A 17581-nucleotide genomic window follows, 5' to 3' on the forward strand; every position below is an offset into this window, starting at 1 on the left:
TTAGTTCAACTTCAAATTGTACTTTGATTGCCAACCAAATGGGATTCACATTCAGGTCAGATGAGATGTGTTGTTCAATCTCAAGTTAATACACTCCTTTACTCCCTCATTGAAATTTAATGATCGATCAAAATTGCAATTGATTTTATCTCAAACCAGCTTCGACTTTTGACTCGAGGAATGATATAAATGTAATCCTGTTTACGTATGGATGTGCAATCCTTGTGATAGTCATTATCAACACACCAAAACACACATTATAATATTATGTTTTGGGTTTTTTACCCCTGTGATTTTAAAAACAATCGACATTCTCAGGGGCGGGTCCAGGATTTTTTTTAGGAGGGGGTGCACTCGTCTCTTGCTCTACTTCAACACCAATAAACAGAATACCAGTTGTATTAGAAAACCGCAGGTCATCTCGGGGGGGGGGGGGGGGGGGATGCGCACCCCCTGCACCCTCCCCCTAGATCCGCCCCTGATTCTGCTGTCGTGTTCTACAGTTTTTTAGGTTGCGGCGGCTGTTGACGGATTTTAAGTTATTTTAGATCCGACATTTCATGTCAATTTAACATTTACTGACTTGTCCTTATTTGGAAATCGTATGATTTGATGGTGTCATGGTTGTTTTGATTGATGAATTGACCACTACAGAAAATACCATAACATACCATCGATTTTCAAGTGTAGCTTCATAAAGCATCTTGAACTTTGTGGCGTTATGTATGTTAAACCTTAGTGCTCTTCGTTTGTCACCCCAAGATTTTGCATAAGCATGGTTCTCAGTTTCTCTTGGGGCCATTGTAATTCCCAAGAGAAACTGAAGACGATGCTTATGGAAAATTTTGGCGTGACAAACAAGGAACATTATGGTATGTTATGGTATTTTCCGTAGTGGTCAATTCTTTTGACGAAGCAAAGTTGTGTGACGAATCACTGAACCGTTAAGTAACATGCATAATTAAATAAGCATGAAACGTCCCTACCATACTACTCGTGTGATTCTTGTGTGCGTTGGTTTAAAAAAACCTTCTTCCTGTCATAGAAAACCTCTTCCTGAGCTGAAGCCAAAAACTCCTGGACTAAACGACCTCGATTTCAAAATCCGAGAGAAAAGGGAAAGTGGACTGGTGGGTGTTTTTGTATGCGTAACTATAATCATAAGACTGTAAACTCAGTAAAATACAAACATCAAATTAACAAAGGGATTGATATTAAAATAACCGCTTAAAAATGAAAAGAAAATAATAAAATCAAACACAGTTAGGAGAGTGAGTGCAAAAATCAATAATGTCTTATGCACATGTGCGAGAACGTCTTGGGCTTGCTGTTGGAGCGGACCGAGAGTATTATCAAATTCCTTTTTCTTTTCCGTATTATGAGCTTGGAATGTTCTTGAGAAGTACTTGAACGTTAAATGGTACATATAAAGGTGCACAGGAAGCCTCTGAAAGAAGACAAATCACTGGTTTAGGAACTGAAATTCCTTTGACAAGCATATTCCGCGCGTTCGTGACTGGCCAGTTTGCAAAATGTTATGACCTGTCCTTTGATCCGCCTTAACAGTAAGCTACAGTATAAAATATATCCGCCGTGTATTCCATATAGAAATCTATCCTTGAAGATGCCATGCATCTGCGAGAAACCGCAGAAGACGTAGATGAGGCGATCAGTGCCGCTGAAGAGCTGTTGAAGAGCCTCAGGCTGCTTGTAATTGAGGTATGGAGTCACATCACATCAGGGAAAACCCAAAGAAACTTATGAATAGACAAAAACGTCTGGTGGGCACCGGGAGGTTTCGTCACGAGGTCCAACCGCTCACCCTTTTATATACCATTTTTGACAGGAGTCAGAGTACTCCTTTCGTTTTGTATGCCTTTTATTGACAAATGGTACCCCTTTCACATTCCTAGTTCAGAATGCTGCATTTCTTTTTACTTATGCTGTATACGCACCGTATTTTAAATATGAATAAATCCCTTAACCAGGACGTTTTCTTGTCTTTTCCGTTGCCATAAAATGCGTCTCTTGTCCCTTTAGGCCCTTCCACAGACCGCATAAAGGATTTCCCTTCTCTTTGATACACTTCAACTAGAATTAATTGGTGTAAGGTATTATTCGCTGATTTTTTTTATCCGTAGCCCCAGAACAGTATGCCTGACGTTGTTATCTGGATGTTGAGTGGAGAGAAAAGGATAGCATATCACCGCATTCCGGCCTATGATGTTCTCTACTCCAAACATTCGGACTGTCGTGGCAAGCATTGTGGACAGGTGTTAGATCTATTTATGCAGGTAAGATTGGTTTTATGTTAGCAAGAAAATCTTAAGTACCGCACTTACGGCAAACACCGGATAGACTTGCACGTGACCATTTTCCCGCCAGAAAATTTATTACAGATTCACTCCACTACATTACAAGCAATTAATGAAATGAAATAAGCTAACACTACTATAAGAAAAGAAAAAAAAAAAGTTGTGGAGAAGAAGACAACCAAAAGCGCCAATGCGCCATACTAGGGATGCCCCCACTAATTAAAATGTAACAAAAACATATACAAATAGAAATCTAAATGTTCTAGTTATCCTTAATAAAGCTTAAAACATTTCTTTTAAAAGTTGCAATACTGTTTGATTCTCTAATATGATTGGGTAAACCATTCCATTCATCTACAACACGGTTAAAAAAACTATATATTAAAACCGTTAGTTCTACTAAAATTTGGAACAAGGTCCTGTGTGCCATTTTTCCTCAAGTTATAACCTGTATTTCTGTCCTTACAAAATATGAGCTTATTTGAAATGTCAATATCATAATGCCCATTAATTACATTTACAAAAATGTAACATCTCTAGTGAACCTCCTATTAGATAATGACAACGATTTTAGCTTAGATAGTCTAGCATCATAATCATCATCAGCCCTAGTCGATCCATCTGGTAGCTCTTCGCTGAACAGCCTCCAATTTATCAATGTTACGTTTACTACGAGGGTTCCAAGTTTCGCATGAATATTCTAATAAAGGTCTCACAAGACTACAATAAAGTGTCTTCATGGTATCAATAGCCTTTAAGTCCCTACAAGTCCTCTTAACCAACCCTAGAACCCTATTAGCCTTAGCAGTTATTTTGTCTACGTGTTGGTTCCATGAAAGATTACTAGCAGTAAATAATCCTAATCCGACTTCAAGGAGTCGTCTTTTAGATAAACAGCTAAGGCAAAAACGTGAGAATTTGGAAACAGCATTTCTTTTACTTTTCTTCTTTATTGAGCCAATTTCCACGCTTAACAATGAAGTGTCTTTTGGCCTTAAACACTGCTCAGTATGAAGGCACAAAAATTAGAATAATAATTTTGAAAACAAACTAGGCGAACTTTGTAGCCATTTGAGTGAAAAGGGGCCAGAAGTGAGTTTTTTTGCGCACGATAAGCTTGAAAAGCACACTGTCAGCAAAAGAAAAGGAAAGGAAAAATAGAAAGAGCGAGGAGGAAGAAAATGGAAGAGAAAAAAAGCGATGGTTGCGCCCTCAGTCTTTTTATTAAGTTGAAGGTATCTTAAAATAAATACAACTCCATTTAAACCTCCACAGTACCCTGGAAAGAAAGGCTTTAACATAGATGGTTACCCAGAAGTCCCTGCTCATGTCCGTGTTATGTTGTGGCTTGGACTCGAGAAACATCAAGAGGCTTGGACGAACCGCCAGGAAACTGAAGGCAACTTTTGTGTATTCGCAGAAACGGTATAGTGATCATACATTGTTTTAGCTAGGCAAATTATATCATCTTTTCATATAAGTGCATGATGACCGCCATCTTATATAGTTAAAGCCAGTTCCTTCACACACCATTTAATAAAATTTCGAAGTTAATATTACTTAAATTCTTGAATTCATTGAATTCATTCAGTTATTCAATTCAATACTTAATTTAATTCATTACTTAAATGCATTATCGAAACATTGGTGAACTTGTTAGAAAGAGTTTATTTTTAAAAGTATTCTAAGATTTTTTACTGCTTTAACTTATTTTAATCGAAAATTTGTACAATTATTTATATCCTATACACGACCCCTTAAGCTACTAAGCCTTAAACGTCATCTTGTATGAATAAAGGTTTTGATTTGATTTGATTTGATTTAAATTCTTCGTAAAATGGTAGAAATAGGGGGCTTCAAGTTGCGGGATTTTTACCAGGCAATACTGGAAAACATTTCGAAATGGTAACCCGGAAAAGGTCCTGCCGTTCTGTAAGTATTTTCAAGCACATGATCTCAGTGATTTTCGATTTTCAAGGTAAAAATCTAAAATTTTAAGTCCATCAGGAAATTGTCGTAATTTTAATTTTCAGCGGATAAAACCTTGTACCAGATTAATTTAAGCCATATCATGCATTCTTTTTTACACTTTTTAAGGGTTATTGATATAATTAGTTATCTGAAATAACGTCAAGGACAATTTCTTTATATGAGAGCCCGTGAACCTTGACTTTAAATTTCAGAGGAATTGTGAAAACACAGGTAAAATTTCATGGGTAAGATTTCATTTTGTGAAATTTGACGCTTTTGAAATTTGTTTTCTCGGGCTCCTATGAGAAATTTTCCTTGTTGTTATTGCATAAGACTAAAACATCTTTAGCCATTGAAAAGAATAAAAGAAAAGAATGCAATATGCGTTAAATAAATAACAATTATTCACCGAAGTGGAGGTGGCTAGTCCTGGATATTTACCGAACTGCGAAGCAGTGAGGTAAATATCCAGGACTAGCCACCGACACTGAGGTGAATAATTGTTTTAGTATATACTAAAACAGTGAGATAATTGAGCCCAAAAATGACGATTTTTAACTCAAATAGTGTTGCTAACGATTACAATTTTGGCGCGTAATGACCGGGCGGCGCGGCCGTCGCTTTTTCTTGCCGACAACTAAAACTTTTGAGGGCATTTGTTTAGCTCTTGAGGGGAAATTTCTTCAAAAGGAGTTGTGAATTCTTTTTGTATTTAAAATCATTCTATAAAAAAAGATTTTTAAATTTAGTTTTAAGCTTATTTATGAATAACTCAACTAAATAAAGTAAGCAAGACTTAAGCTTAATTTGCATTTGTAAACAAAAAACTTTTTCACCGGTTTTATCGATAAATTCGTGTCAAAAAGACAAAGCTTTACCTGTTAAAACTTCCAATCCGAACTTCGTCACCTTCTTCGTGTATTTCGGAGACAGCTTGCTTGATTAGTTGTGAAATTTCTTTGTTTGTTTACGGCAGCCAACCGGGAAGGCATTTGGCTTGCAACTTAAGCGAGTTTGGCGTCGGTCGCTCGGACGAACTGGAGGTGAATCAGTGAATAGTGCAGGATATTCACTGATTGAGTAGCCAATCAGAGCGCGCGAAAAACACTATCCACTGTTTTAGTATATACTAAATGAAATTATTCTCGTACAAGGATTTTGTTCAATGAAAATTACAATATTACTAATAATTCCTAATGGATTCCGTCTTAATCTTTCTTCTTGCCAGTATGAGAACCAGATGAGGAGCTTGCTTGGAAGTTGGACAGCAAAAAGTTGGTCAAACGCCAGTGGAAAGGTGAGAGTTTACACTACAACAAATAAATACCAGTTTCAGTTATCAAGCGAAGCATAAACAGCTTACTCTAAAGACTTCCCTCCGTTGAGGGTAAAAGGGGAAGATTAACGATATCGAGTCGAAGCTAGTTTGCGGAACAGCACGTGGCAAGACATGAGGAATTACCTCAACTATACGTGATGTGGTATAGAGCGATTTTCGTTTGACCTTGAAATGAAAACGCGCGAACAACTAGAAACAAAAAAACGAACCGAAATGAAGCGATTTGATTGGTTTATCGAACGGATACAAACGCGCGTGGCTTTTGGTTGGTTAAGCGAACGCTCGGCTGAAAAAACTTAATGCCCGAAGAACTTTCTAGAAATCAATCGATACTTCGCTTTGACGTCATACTACAACACGATTGGCCAATCGAACAATGCCTTATCCATATGAGGGTTTTCTTTGGCGGGAAAACGAAGAGTCTATGTTTTGATCTTTTCATCCATTGGCTGATAAAACAAATAACGAACACTCCCCGAAACCATTTTTCAAGGTCATACGAAAATCGCTCTAAATGAATATCTACTTTGGGTTAGGGTTTTAATTTTTGTTGTTAAAGATGTCAAACCAACGCCCCCGAACTCTTATCCGGCTAACCGCAAAATTTATGTCAATCTATTGCATGCTACACGTCATTTTGCAAACTCAATTCTTATTTTACTCGGGCCGTTTTTTCGCTACATGATTGGTGTGGCCAGGAGTACATAACGCATAGACACCGCCGTATCACTTGCGCGGTGTCAGCCATGGCCAGCAATTTCGCCCTCATTTTAGCCTGGGAGCAGGCCCCCTTGTGCGAATTCGGGGAAAATTTTGGCTGCGCGAGGAAAACTGACCGCATAATTAAGCTCGAATCTTTCCATCAAAGGTTTCTAAACTGCCGTCTCTAAACTACGAAGTATAATCGACTGCATGATGAAGGGAGTTACGGTAATTGTTGAAATGAATGAATGAATAAATCAGTGTGATAATTAATACCGAGGGAATAATCAATGTTAAAGACACACAAACGTTTATTGGTTGAAAAGCCACAGGTCATGGAGGTGCTTATCACGTGGATACTCAGTATACGTTTTTTTAAAATTCTTTCTTTGTTTCACTTGAGAGAACCAAGGAAGCTTAAGAGAAACTGGATTTTTTTTTAAAAAAAAATAGTAACTCAATATTTTTATGCTTAATTACTTTCTTACAGCTGAAGCTTCTGAAAGAATCATTTACTGCACCAGACGGATGGTGTTTTGAAGGAGACTGGTTTATTAACCCAGAACTAAGGTTTGTGCAAACTGACAGTCAGATTCATTCATTTAGAACTGATCATGAAATAAAAAAATATACATAAATTTCTTTTGCTGAAAAAGAAGAAAGCAAAGGTGTGGTTTAACTGTCAGCTTGCCTCGACTTAACAGTCGAGGCTGTCCTGTCATCATCTTTTTTTCCTGCCTTAAACAAGCGATGCCACTACGAATTTTAAAATTTATCTTTCTGAACTTAGATGCTGTCTCTGAGGGCGTCAACCATCAGTCAGAACGGAACTGCCAGACCAGACCAGTCGTAAACAGAATTTCGTTTTTAATCAGACAGGTCACCGTCGGACCAAATCCGTTTATTTCGTAACTGTTACGCTCGACAGCGATTTGCGCTATGTCATATAACTGTCCAGAAAAGCCTCTTTCAATTTCAAATGACCTGTCTGGCCGACCCGTTCTGATTTCGGTAAGCGCCCTACGCTGAAATTAGCTATAAAGAGTTGCTGAATTGATCATTTCATCAGTGACATCTTCGTTGACGTCATATTTTCTGTACCATGTCTCTTTTTCCAAAAGTTCTTGAAAGAGTGTTGACGAAATAATAGGGATCATCCTGAAATGGTTTAGCAGCTCTTAGCCATACATCTGAAAACCTCTTGATTCAGAATCTAAGGCAAACTTTAACTGTGATTTATCTGGGGCCAAATCCGCCAAATTTTCCCGTGCAAATGCCTAATATGATGAGGAAGTCTTTGAGTAAAGCTTTCCTAGGAATGATTCAGCTTTGACGAGTTTTACTGACTAATTCGAAATGCATCAACTAAAGATAATCTCCGGGTTGAATTTATCTTAGCGTTCAACTTGTCTTTTCCACAGCTTAGCATATGAAAAAGACACGGGCTGCAAGAGCTTTTTAGAGGATGTGTTTGAAAATGAAGACCGCCTCCTAGGACAAACCTGGAAAGGCGCTGAAGTTCAATGGACAGACATCGTGAGTAGCTGGCTCTAGTCTACTTAAGATATAGGGATACGTCGTTACTATTTATCCATTCTATACGACTGTTTGCCCTGCCATTCACTTGTATAAAACCTGTTGTCCAAGCCACCGTGGAACCCTTTCAAAGTCATGAAACCACTGAAAGCGTTTTATTGTTTTTATGTAACTAAAAGAATATTTCTTTTCAGTAAAATCCAACTAGTGGTCTATTATTAATGCTGCGTTCTGATTGGTTGAGCTACTACTAGGGTATATGTTATAGCCCACTAGTAGCGAAAAGCGCGGGCTTTTTGGCGGCAAAAAAGGATTAAAGTCTAGCTTTAACTAGCAAAAAGTTTTTTATTCTCAATATTTTTGACCAAATAGTTGGATTTTACTAAAACAATTATTCCTCTCGCCCTTATGGCCTCTGAGTCAATAGCCCATTCGGTCTTCGGCCTCATGGGCTATTGACTCGGAGGCCATTCGGGCTCGAGGAATAATTATTAAATAACTTGATTGTGATACTTCAACCCACAACAGCCTTCTCTTGATTAGCGGAGGTTCGACCGCTTTTTGCTCACTTACGGTGCCGTATCTCGAAAGTCGAGTTAAAATTCACTCAAGCAACTGAATATCTCTTACGAGATAAGGATAGGTCAGTTTTCATAAAACCATCCAGATATCGTCTCGGTCATCCGAGAAAAGTTAGGCTGCGAGCAGTAATTCTTTTTCTTCAGATTTAGTAAGGAGAGTGCAGCCCAAGAAGTCTCCCGTCTAGCGCCTTCAGTCACGCGCGTGGTCATTTGCGTGTCTCGGGCGTTTTGCTCGACGGACCAAGAAAAAAGAGAGACTGCTCGTAGTCTAGAGAAAAGTAGACGATCAGGTTAAGTAAGCTGTTTGTAGTGTACAGATGTAATTGAGAAGTTGCGCTGTGCTCTTGTTGCAGCATGGAAATGGGGTCACCAGTAAGGACGAGATAGTGGTGTCTGAGGGATGGACTTGGACATCAGAGTGGATTGTGGATGCTAACAGGGCAGTGGATGAAGATGGTAACAGCGCACTTGTTTCTTTCAAAACCGCTTCTTTGGGGTTAAGTGGCCAAATATACCATTTTTAATAGTATTATACGATAATAAAGTTAGCTGAAATGATTATTAATAGGGTCAGGTTACAAAGGACAGAAGCATTTGCTGAACTTTGTTCACCGGTAAAAGTTTTGTTGATTCTGGACGCGCTTAAAAAGCTAAGCCTCCTCCGCAGGCAACTCCTTCTGTAATGGTCGGCAGTTATACTGTCACTCCCCGTTCTCTCCTCATTCTCCCACCCGTTTTATAAAATACATTAAGCCTGTGGAGGCGACTAGTCAAAGCTGGTGTTTGGACAAAATTGCCGGTAGTTTTCTCATAGTTGTAAAAGTAGGGAGGCAAGAATGGTTCAAAGATGAAAATAACAACTGTCCTGAAGGAAACCATGTTGGAAGAAACCCTGCCTCGAAATTTAGCTAAATAATATAAGCCACCAGGAACAGGCCACCAAAGATAAGCTTATCGCCAAAATGACTGTTTAAAGGGAGAAGATGTTGAAATAAAGCTAGTGAGACAGTTTGTCATGAAGATGTAGGTTGTCCTTAACGAGTAATTTCTTTGCTAAGGACAAGTCAGCGGCATTACAGTACGGTCGTGACAATCCGTGCCGGGTTGGGTTAACCCCTCGCCCGCCTAGTCAACAGTTTCAAGCGAAGCATGACCTAAACTCAAATGAAATGACATCACCTTTTACCAGAGTTTATTTTTTCAAACTGAAGGATTCTCGCTAAGTGGAATTATCCTCATCAAAGGAAAGATGACCAACGGGCGTTTTCAGAAAGCTTAGTTTTCCATTCAAAATTCAAGACCCTTTTTTTAAAACGACTAACGTATGCGTGCAGTGTGGGAACCAAGGAACTCAAATCATAACTTTATATTTTGTGGTCTAAACTTATGAATCTGGCGATAAGGTACAAGATGTTATCAGAAGAAGAGCAAATAAGAGAGAGGTAAAATACACTTTGATTAGTCTTACTTAGCTGTATTTCAATTGATTTCCTGTCTGCTACTAGGATGGGAATATGCAGTGGAGACAACTGTTGCGAGTTACGTGGCTGTAGAAAAGAGATACCACATGGCAAGAAGAAGAAGATGGGTCCGCAGTAGAAATCTGGTGAAGAGTACTGAAAAAGAAGATAAGGTGAATCTCGTCATATTTAATTCACTGTTATTTTCTTTTAATTTAATTCTGGCCTTAAACAGAGACTTCAACTAGACTAGAATTCAGCCCAGTTAGTTCAGACGCGACTGGACGGGAAGTCCCAGAGACCAGTCCGTTCTGTAATCATGCGACTAACCTGATTACTAGTTTAAGGAAAACACCCTGGTATGGAGCCGGTGTACATGATGTATTACCCTGTAGCATGAAAATTTTGCGGGAGTTTTATTTTGCGGATTGGCGATTTCTTGTGGTTTGCGGGAACAAATTTTTGCGGTTCGAGATGACTGAAATTTCTGGTGTGAACTAATTTTTGCGATTCTCTGTTCAAGTAGCAGAATATTTAAGTGGAAGAAACCTTACTATAGTATTTTCAACTTTTATTTTACGATATGTTGGGTCAAAGTTCACTCTACTTAGATATTTAATGGAGAATAATACGGTAATCACTGTAATATCTTACTGCACAAAGGGACTAAACAACAGCAAAACAAAACAAAAGCCTATCCCTACCATACAGAACAAGGCCATTAAAAGCAGAGTTTTTAATTTGACTGAAGGGAGTTAATTTTTGCGGCGTTTTATTTTGCGGGTTTTCTTTCTGCGGGAACTAATTTTTGCGGATCGAGGTCAATCCGCAAAATTCGCAAAAATTAAACCCGCAAAATTTTCATGCTACACGGTAACTCTTTCAGGGCCAGGAAAAAGTAGACGAAGAAGGTTGGGAGTTCGCGACGGTGTTTTCATCCAAGTTTCACAGTAAATGTCGAACAAGAGATTTAGTTCGACGCCGCAGATGGCATCGTAAGATGGTACAAACTGATCCGACTGCACCCGCCGTCTTTTACATCAGTGAAGAGGTGAGAGAACAAGTTAAAATTGTTAGTGGTATTCGTTATTTGTCTTCCGGCTTTTCTCTAGTGGCAATTAAAAACCTTTCTTCTACGGAATTAGGAAGTAATTTTAAATTAGCTTGAACTTTTACACGTAGTCCGAGAAAACAACCGACATTTCCCAATGCCACCACCGGTTTCCCGCGAAATGGAGTCTGAAAGACAGTAAAAGTTCCATACTGATGACGTGTCATTATTCAAATCTGAGTAGGGCTTCTGATTGGTTGAAACAAATTTCCCTCGGACACGACCAATCAGAAGCACTACCCAATTCTGGGTAGTGTCGTGTCATCACTAGGAATTTGTACTCTCGTTCTTCAGAGGTCATTTCTTGGGGAAACCAGTGGATGGCGTTAGGAAATGTCGGCTGTTTTCTCAGGTTATGACTATTATAAGCACATTTGTAACAGAATTTGACCAATGACAGGCCAAGATTTGATAGCAAATAGAGTAAGGATAGCGTAATAAGTACTGGCAATGATGGCGCGAGGATAGTACAATGGCTGTGCAATGGTAGCCCATTGACAAAGCAACCTAACATCAATAATAGCGCTTTGACCGCACAAAAACAGCGCCGTGATTAATCCATTGTTTAGTGCTTTCACGTCCCACTAATTCTATCCGTGAGATTGTTCTAAAACTATTTTCGTCCAACCAACAGGGTAAAGAAGGACATATGATAGTGCCAAGGATGTACATTACATTTGAAAGTACGTGATAAATAAATAATAATTTATGATAACCGCCATATCAAGGTTAACATCAATAAAACAGTGAGCGGGCGCATAGGCAAGTTACCAAGACTGTCAAAACTGTCAAATTTATGCTATTTAAGGTTTTTAAAACTACCAAACGAAATTTGCCTCCGAAAATAGTACGATCGAGGAAATATTTTCTGGCGCCAAAATCGTAGTTTACAACCCTTGAGAAACACAGGATAAGAAATTAAAGGTACATATACCTGACCACTGAGACACCATTACCTTTTTCTTAAAAAATAACACTTAATCGATTGGAAGAAGCAAATTTAGTGTCATGGATTTTTTAATATAGCATTAACCTGGCTTATTTTTGACGATGAAATAATGATTATATGAACATTATTTTAACTTTTTTTGTTGCTCATTTCTGCGGCCGTTCGGATTTCAGATTTTTTGGATTAATAGATCAGATTCCTACACACGTAGTAATCCTGCGTTAGAAGTGGCCAAAATTGCGAGCTCTTGCTTTGTCAATTTAAACATATCGAGAAAGTCTTTCTTCAGGGTGTTTGTTTCCTGTGTGTCTTAGAACCCCACAAGTACCAGCTTAGGGTGTACCTCTTTCAAGGCCGGGACCTGCTGCCCTCAGATCCCGATGGACTATCAGGTACGTTTAGAAACTAAAGAAAGTGGCTAAAAAACTTTCAGTTTCACTTTAAACGTTTAATTGATCAATTGTTCCAACGAGAAGACCAGCAAATCTGTTTAATTTTTTTTGGTCTAACGTAAGGCTTAAATTAACTTTGAATTATATTTCAAGCCTTAGAATGCAATTTTAATCCATCGAATAGACTCATATTACTGGCCACAGATCTCTTCTCTCGTCGCGTTTTCAGAGGAATTAGAGTACATAACAGGTCATTTATACGAAGTTTTTCTCCTCTTAGTTAAGACGCGTCTTATCTAAGAACAGGTGTTAAGTGATGTTCTGAAATAAGACGCGTCTTAGCTAGGCCGCGTCTTATTTTAGACGAAATGTGCCGTTTATACAGAAAGTTCGCGTCTTATTTAAGACGCGTCCTATGTAAGACGCGTCTTAGTTTTCCTCGTATAGAGCGGTTTTCATTTGAGTGTCGAAAAGTAATTGGTTTTGCACTTTCTACACGATGCGAGTGGCTTAAAAGATTCGCGCCACCTTTTCATCCAATCAGAAGTAAAACCAAAGCCAATTGTGACGCGCTCGCATGCATTTTCCCGCGCTTTGCGTCAGCCACATGTAATTACTTCGAGTTTTGATTAGTTCAATGTATTGTCTGTGTCCTATGTGATTGGCCAGAGTAATTACTTTGGTTTTGGTTTTACGACACTCAAACGAAAACCACTCTATCAAACAAATCTTATCAGGGAGCACTAAACTATAATCAAAACATCAAACTTTAAAATGTGGCGCAATTCATGTCCATCCTTGCCATCCCTGACTATGGACGATAAAATTGAACCTTTGTTTTCGAAATTCAATAGATGCGAAGACACGTTTTAGCTATTTAAAAAGACAGCAAATAACCCCACTGGCCTTGTTTTACCAAATTATTTTATGAGCAGTTATTTATCACTGGTATTCGTTTTACATTATCCCAGTTTCATAAAGTTTCACGAAGTTTCGTATTTTTAAATTCTTGTGCTTAAGCAAAAACTTTACGTGTCATTATCATAACCGTTGACTGTATAGCTCAGTCAATTGTTCAGTTAGATACCAGCTTCGTTTGGTCGGTCGCAATTTTATCTTCTCGGATAAACAAATAAGAAAAAACCGTCTCGCAGCTGTTCCAGCCATTTGACTCTTGGGACTTAGACTTTAACAAACGAATGGGTCTAGTAAGGGAATTAACAATCTTCAGGCGATACTTAAAGCCCCTCCATGTTGTGTTGGCCAATGTGAAATCCGACTAGGCATTGTTCACAGGATCATTATTTTGATATATCTAAGAACCTCCACTTGTTTCCTCCTTTATTTCAGACCCCTACGTGCGTATCGTATTTGTTAATCAGAGTCAAGTATCGGAGACTCGCGCCCGGACATTGTGTCCCACCTGGGACCAGACGCTGATTTTTGAAGATGTTCTTATTTATGGAAGTCCTGAAATCACGGAAAAGTCTCCACCTCGAGTTGTTTTGGAGTTGTTTGACAAAGACCCCGTGGTAGGATATCTAAAGAAAATATCTTTACACGGATAAGCAACAGATGAACCCTTTGGCCATTGATCCTTTTTTAAAAAGGAAATAAAGAGATTGGCAGCAAAGGAACTCTCTTAACATTTCGGAGCTTGTACGGACCTGCCTTTAACATTTTGGCGAGAGGTTTATTACTATCATACAACTGTATATCTGTATTCTCATACAATTTTCTGGAGTAATCCTGGAGCAAATAAGTCGTAAAGGACTATCGTGAACCGCAGAGTTATGAGGCTGGGTGGGCTATAGCCCCACCAATAATTTTTGGGTGGAACACCAATAATTTTTTTGTGGAATCAGTGCTTTTTTGCTTTTACAAAAGTACTTCTAATCTTTATTTTTAAAGCAAGGGCAATTTTTTTTGTTAAATGTACGCTTTTGTGTAGAAAACAAACAAAGTGGTAATAAAAATTCAACAAAATTTTTCTCAGGATAAAGACTGAAATAAACGTTTTTCCTGTGATTTCAGAAGCTCTAAATTTCAAAGCTTTCTGGGAAGCGTGCCCCCGAACCCGTTAGTTACTTTCGCGCGCTAGGCCCACCAATCCAAAATACGTTTCTCCAGGTCCCTGACGATGCTTTTTATAAAACCATTACTAGATCTAGAAAGGAGATCATTATGTCTTGCTACGATAAGTGTTTCATTCCTTGCCTGATTAATAGCTTTGTAATATCATTTCTAGGGGAAAGACGAGTACATGGGCCGTTGTGTGGAATCTCCAGTCGTGAAGCTTAAAGGGCAAGGCCCTCCTGCTCCGAAGTTGATGTGGGAACCAATCAAGAAAGGAGTTGATGATGCCGGTGAAGTCCTGGTTGCGTTTGAGCTCTTCCTGGTGAGGAAAATATGAATAGTATTAACCGCGAGATATCGTCATCATCATCATCATCATCATCGGTCGACCGAAGAGCAGTCGACTGTAAGTCATCTCCAAATGGCCCCAAATGCCCACAATATCATCTTCCTAGAAATGAGTATTAGGATCGATCCATTCCTGGACTTAACTGAAAAAGGACTTATGCGGTCTCCCGAGGGGTCTTCTCCTCTAGGGAGGGGGCGGGGGGGCACTCATAAAACGCATAGATGTTAGCGGGTTCATCCTTCTCCATTAGAAAAATGTGGCCAAGGAACTTGAGCTGTGGTGAGATGACCGTCGATAGCAGAGGGCTAGTGCCAGTGAGATCTTAGATTTGGTCATTTGAGATTTTGTCAAGACGTTTGACGTGGTTTGATGTGGTCATATTCTCGGCATTACAGTCGTTTCGTTTTATTTTTGCCTTTTAGGACGAAGGAAATGACTTGCCGTACTTTCCACCTACGAAAGAAAACAGACCGAGTTTACACATCGTACCAAGTGGCATAAGGCCTGCAATGCAGCGTACAGCTATTGAGGTGCTTTGTAGAGCTCCCGGGTGGGGGGGGGGGGGGGTACTTTAGGAATTTCTGGGTGGGGATGCGCCGCTGGGACCCTAGAACCCTTAACCTATATTAGAGCTAGTTCAGCTGAATTTTGCTACCCTATACCAGAGTAAACTCCCCAAATCCCCCTATCCTAGAATAGCAGCTTCCCTGGTCTAGATAAAATCTTCAACCAACTGATCAGTTTCCTGAAAAGTGATACCCTATTCTAGACCCAAACGCTCTGATTTATATACCCTATCCTAGAGTAAACTGCTTGAAAACCATACCCTTCACAGCGACACATACCCATATAGCCCCATATATGGCAGTACCCCCCCCCCCCCCGGGGTAGAGCTGTAATAAACTAAAGAGCATTCGATTTATTGTATTCTAGGATAAAATGCACTAAAATATTATGGAGAATTAGAATCACGTTTAAGGCAAACGGAAAGCGTCAGATTCAAGTTGGCAGTTTCTCATTTGCATTTGCCTTTGGAATTCCCTTGCTGGGCAACCGGCAATAGAAGAAGCATGCTACCTGAAAGAAATGATCATTGAAACATTCACATATTTCAACCTTGCGAACTTAGCAACCAAACCGCAGTTCAAATCCGTCCGTTGTTCAAATCATTTCTTATGGAAAACGTACTGTACATATAGGAGGTACAACATATGGAGAATATGATTTACATAGGAGAAAACAGGAAGAAAGGCTAGCAGATAAAAGCATGGAGACACCAAAGCCCTACGTCGGTCAACAATTGTATCTTGTACTGTTATGCTGATAATTGCATGATTTGTTTTTCCATTGCAGTGGATAGCTTTTTGTTAATTTGAGATGGTTTTCGCAACATTCGTTTACTGACATGTTCTTTTCGCGTCTAGGTTCTTTGCTGGGGCGTTAGAAACATGAAGAAGTTTCAGTTGGCAAATGTTTCATCACCGAGTATTGAGTTTGAATGCGGAGGCCACACCATCCACTCCTCCATTATCAAGAACACACAGAAAAATCCAAATTTTGATCAACCAATTTTCTTCTTTGACACGGTAATCTGTTTCTCCTTTTCTCATTGATTTGATTCCCTCGAGCAAATTCTTCATAGCCGGCTAGCGCACGCTGATCAAAATTTGAAAGTGTTTTTCTCGAAAATTTCTCCACGTGCGCGTGGAGCTCCGCTATAAATTTGTTGAAGTCAAACGTTTCGTTATCGACTGAAAAGCGACGCGCAGTGGTCTTTATGTGAAGAAAGCATAGCAGATGCATTGTCTTTAAAGCCCCGTTTGTATGGAGATAAGTTGGAGGGTCACTCACTTTATTTGCTGAATCAACTTTAGCAAGCGTTTTTATGAAAAAAATCTGACCCTGTTCACCGCATAGCTAAGAGCACTCCCAGATGCTCTTATTTTCTACAAACAGCACTCGCGCATGCCCAAATTGTATCGCCTTGACAAAGTTGACCCAGCTGGCCGAGCCGAAGCGTTTATATGGAGAAAATGGTCCCGCTAAGAGGATGACCCTACTATAACAAAAGGGTCACCCGCCTAGCCAGGCCAACTTTCTGTTTCTCATGTAAACGGTTCCCCACGTTTTGTAAGGAAATAAGGTAAGAAAAGTTGGCTCGCCCAAGGTAACTCGGGTAGCAGAGTGACCTAGAAGTCCTTTGCTTCTCATTTCCGGTTCCGGTAGTTGGCCCCAGCTCTCTCTCGCTTTTGCCGCAGAAAACATAAATTTATATAATTACCGCTCGCGCTTCCTGCTCGTGGAAAAATTTGAGCACGACTTGTAGGCAAGTCTAGGGGGTGACCCTTCTACTCGGGACAACTTTCTCTCCATATAACAGGATCTAAGAATATTTGCTGTCTCTTTCTAGTATCTCCCAAAGGAAGAGCTTTATACACCACCGATGAACATCAAAGTTAGGGACAACCGCTCATTTGGACGCCACCCCGTTGTTGGTGTTCACTGTATCAAGTCATTGAGGCCCTTCAGATGTTTGCCGCTGGATGATGTTGATGCTGGTGAAGACACAGGTTTGCACAAAGACACTGTAATGCTTGGGTCCATTAAATAAAACTTTTACAAGTGGCTATTGCTTTCACTATTGAAACAGTCGCTTTACCTGTAAATTGCACTTAAAGCTTTCATTGTCTCGTCACGGGAGGAAGAACAAAAAACGGCCGCGAGGGAGACTAGTGAGAAGCGTGCGAGGCCAAAATAAATAGCTAACTGTAAATAAAACAATAAGAGAGCCCAAGGCTCC

The 17581-nt window shown here is 39.5% G+C and overlaps 1 protein-coding gene across 1 annotated transcript in view; it reads left to right on the plus strand.

The window, feature by feature from the left end:
• The window catches only part of LOC140933707 (myoferlin-like), a 51743-nt gene that overhangs the window by 18051 nt on the left and 16111 nt on the right, over positions 1-17581 (plus strand). The window contains exons 20-36 of the mRNA XM_073383317.1: positions 1046-1130; positions 1609-1719; positions 2142-2294; positions 3591-3740; positions 5515-5583; positions 6818-6897; positions 7749-7863; positions 8798-8900; positions 9950-10077; positions 10791-10955; positions 11650-11698; positions 12279-12356; positions 13707-13888; positions 14605-14754; positions 15204-15311; positions 16206-16367; positions 17192-17351. Coding sequence (XP_073239418.1) covers positions 1046-1130; positions 1609-1719; positions 2142-2294; positions 3591-3740; positions 5515-5583; positions 6818-6897; positions 7749-7863; positions 8798-8900; positions 9950-10077; positions 10791-10955; positions 11650-11698; positions 12279-12356; positions 13707-13888; positions 14605-14754; positions 15204-15311; positions 16206-16367; positions 17192-17351 — 2048 coding nt within the window. The remainder of the gene's footprint in view (positions 1-1045; positions 1131-1608; positions 1720-2141; positions 2295-3590; positions 3741-5514; positions 5584-6817; positions 6898-7748; positions 7864-8797; positions 8901-9949; positions 10078-10790; positions 10956-11649; positions 11699-12278; positions 12357-13706; positions 13889-14604; positions 14755-15203; positions 15312-16205; positions 16368-17191; positions 17352-17581) is intronic.

This window comes from Porites lutea, chromosome 4, assembly GCF_958299795.1.
Source record: "Porites lutea chromosome 4, jaPorLute2.1, whole genome shotgun sequence".
Taxonomy (NCBI): Eukaryota; Metazoa; Cnidaria; class Anthozoa; order Scleractinia; family Poritidae; genus Porites; species Porites lutea.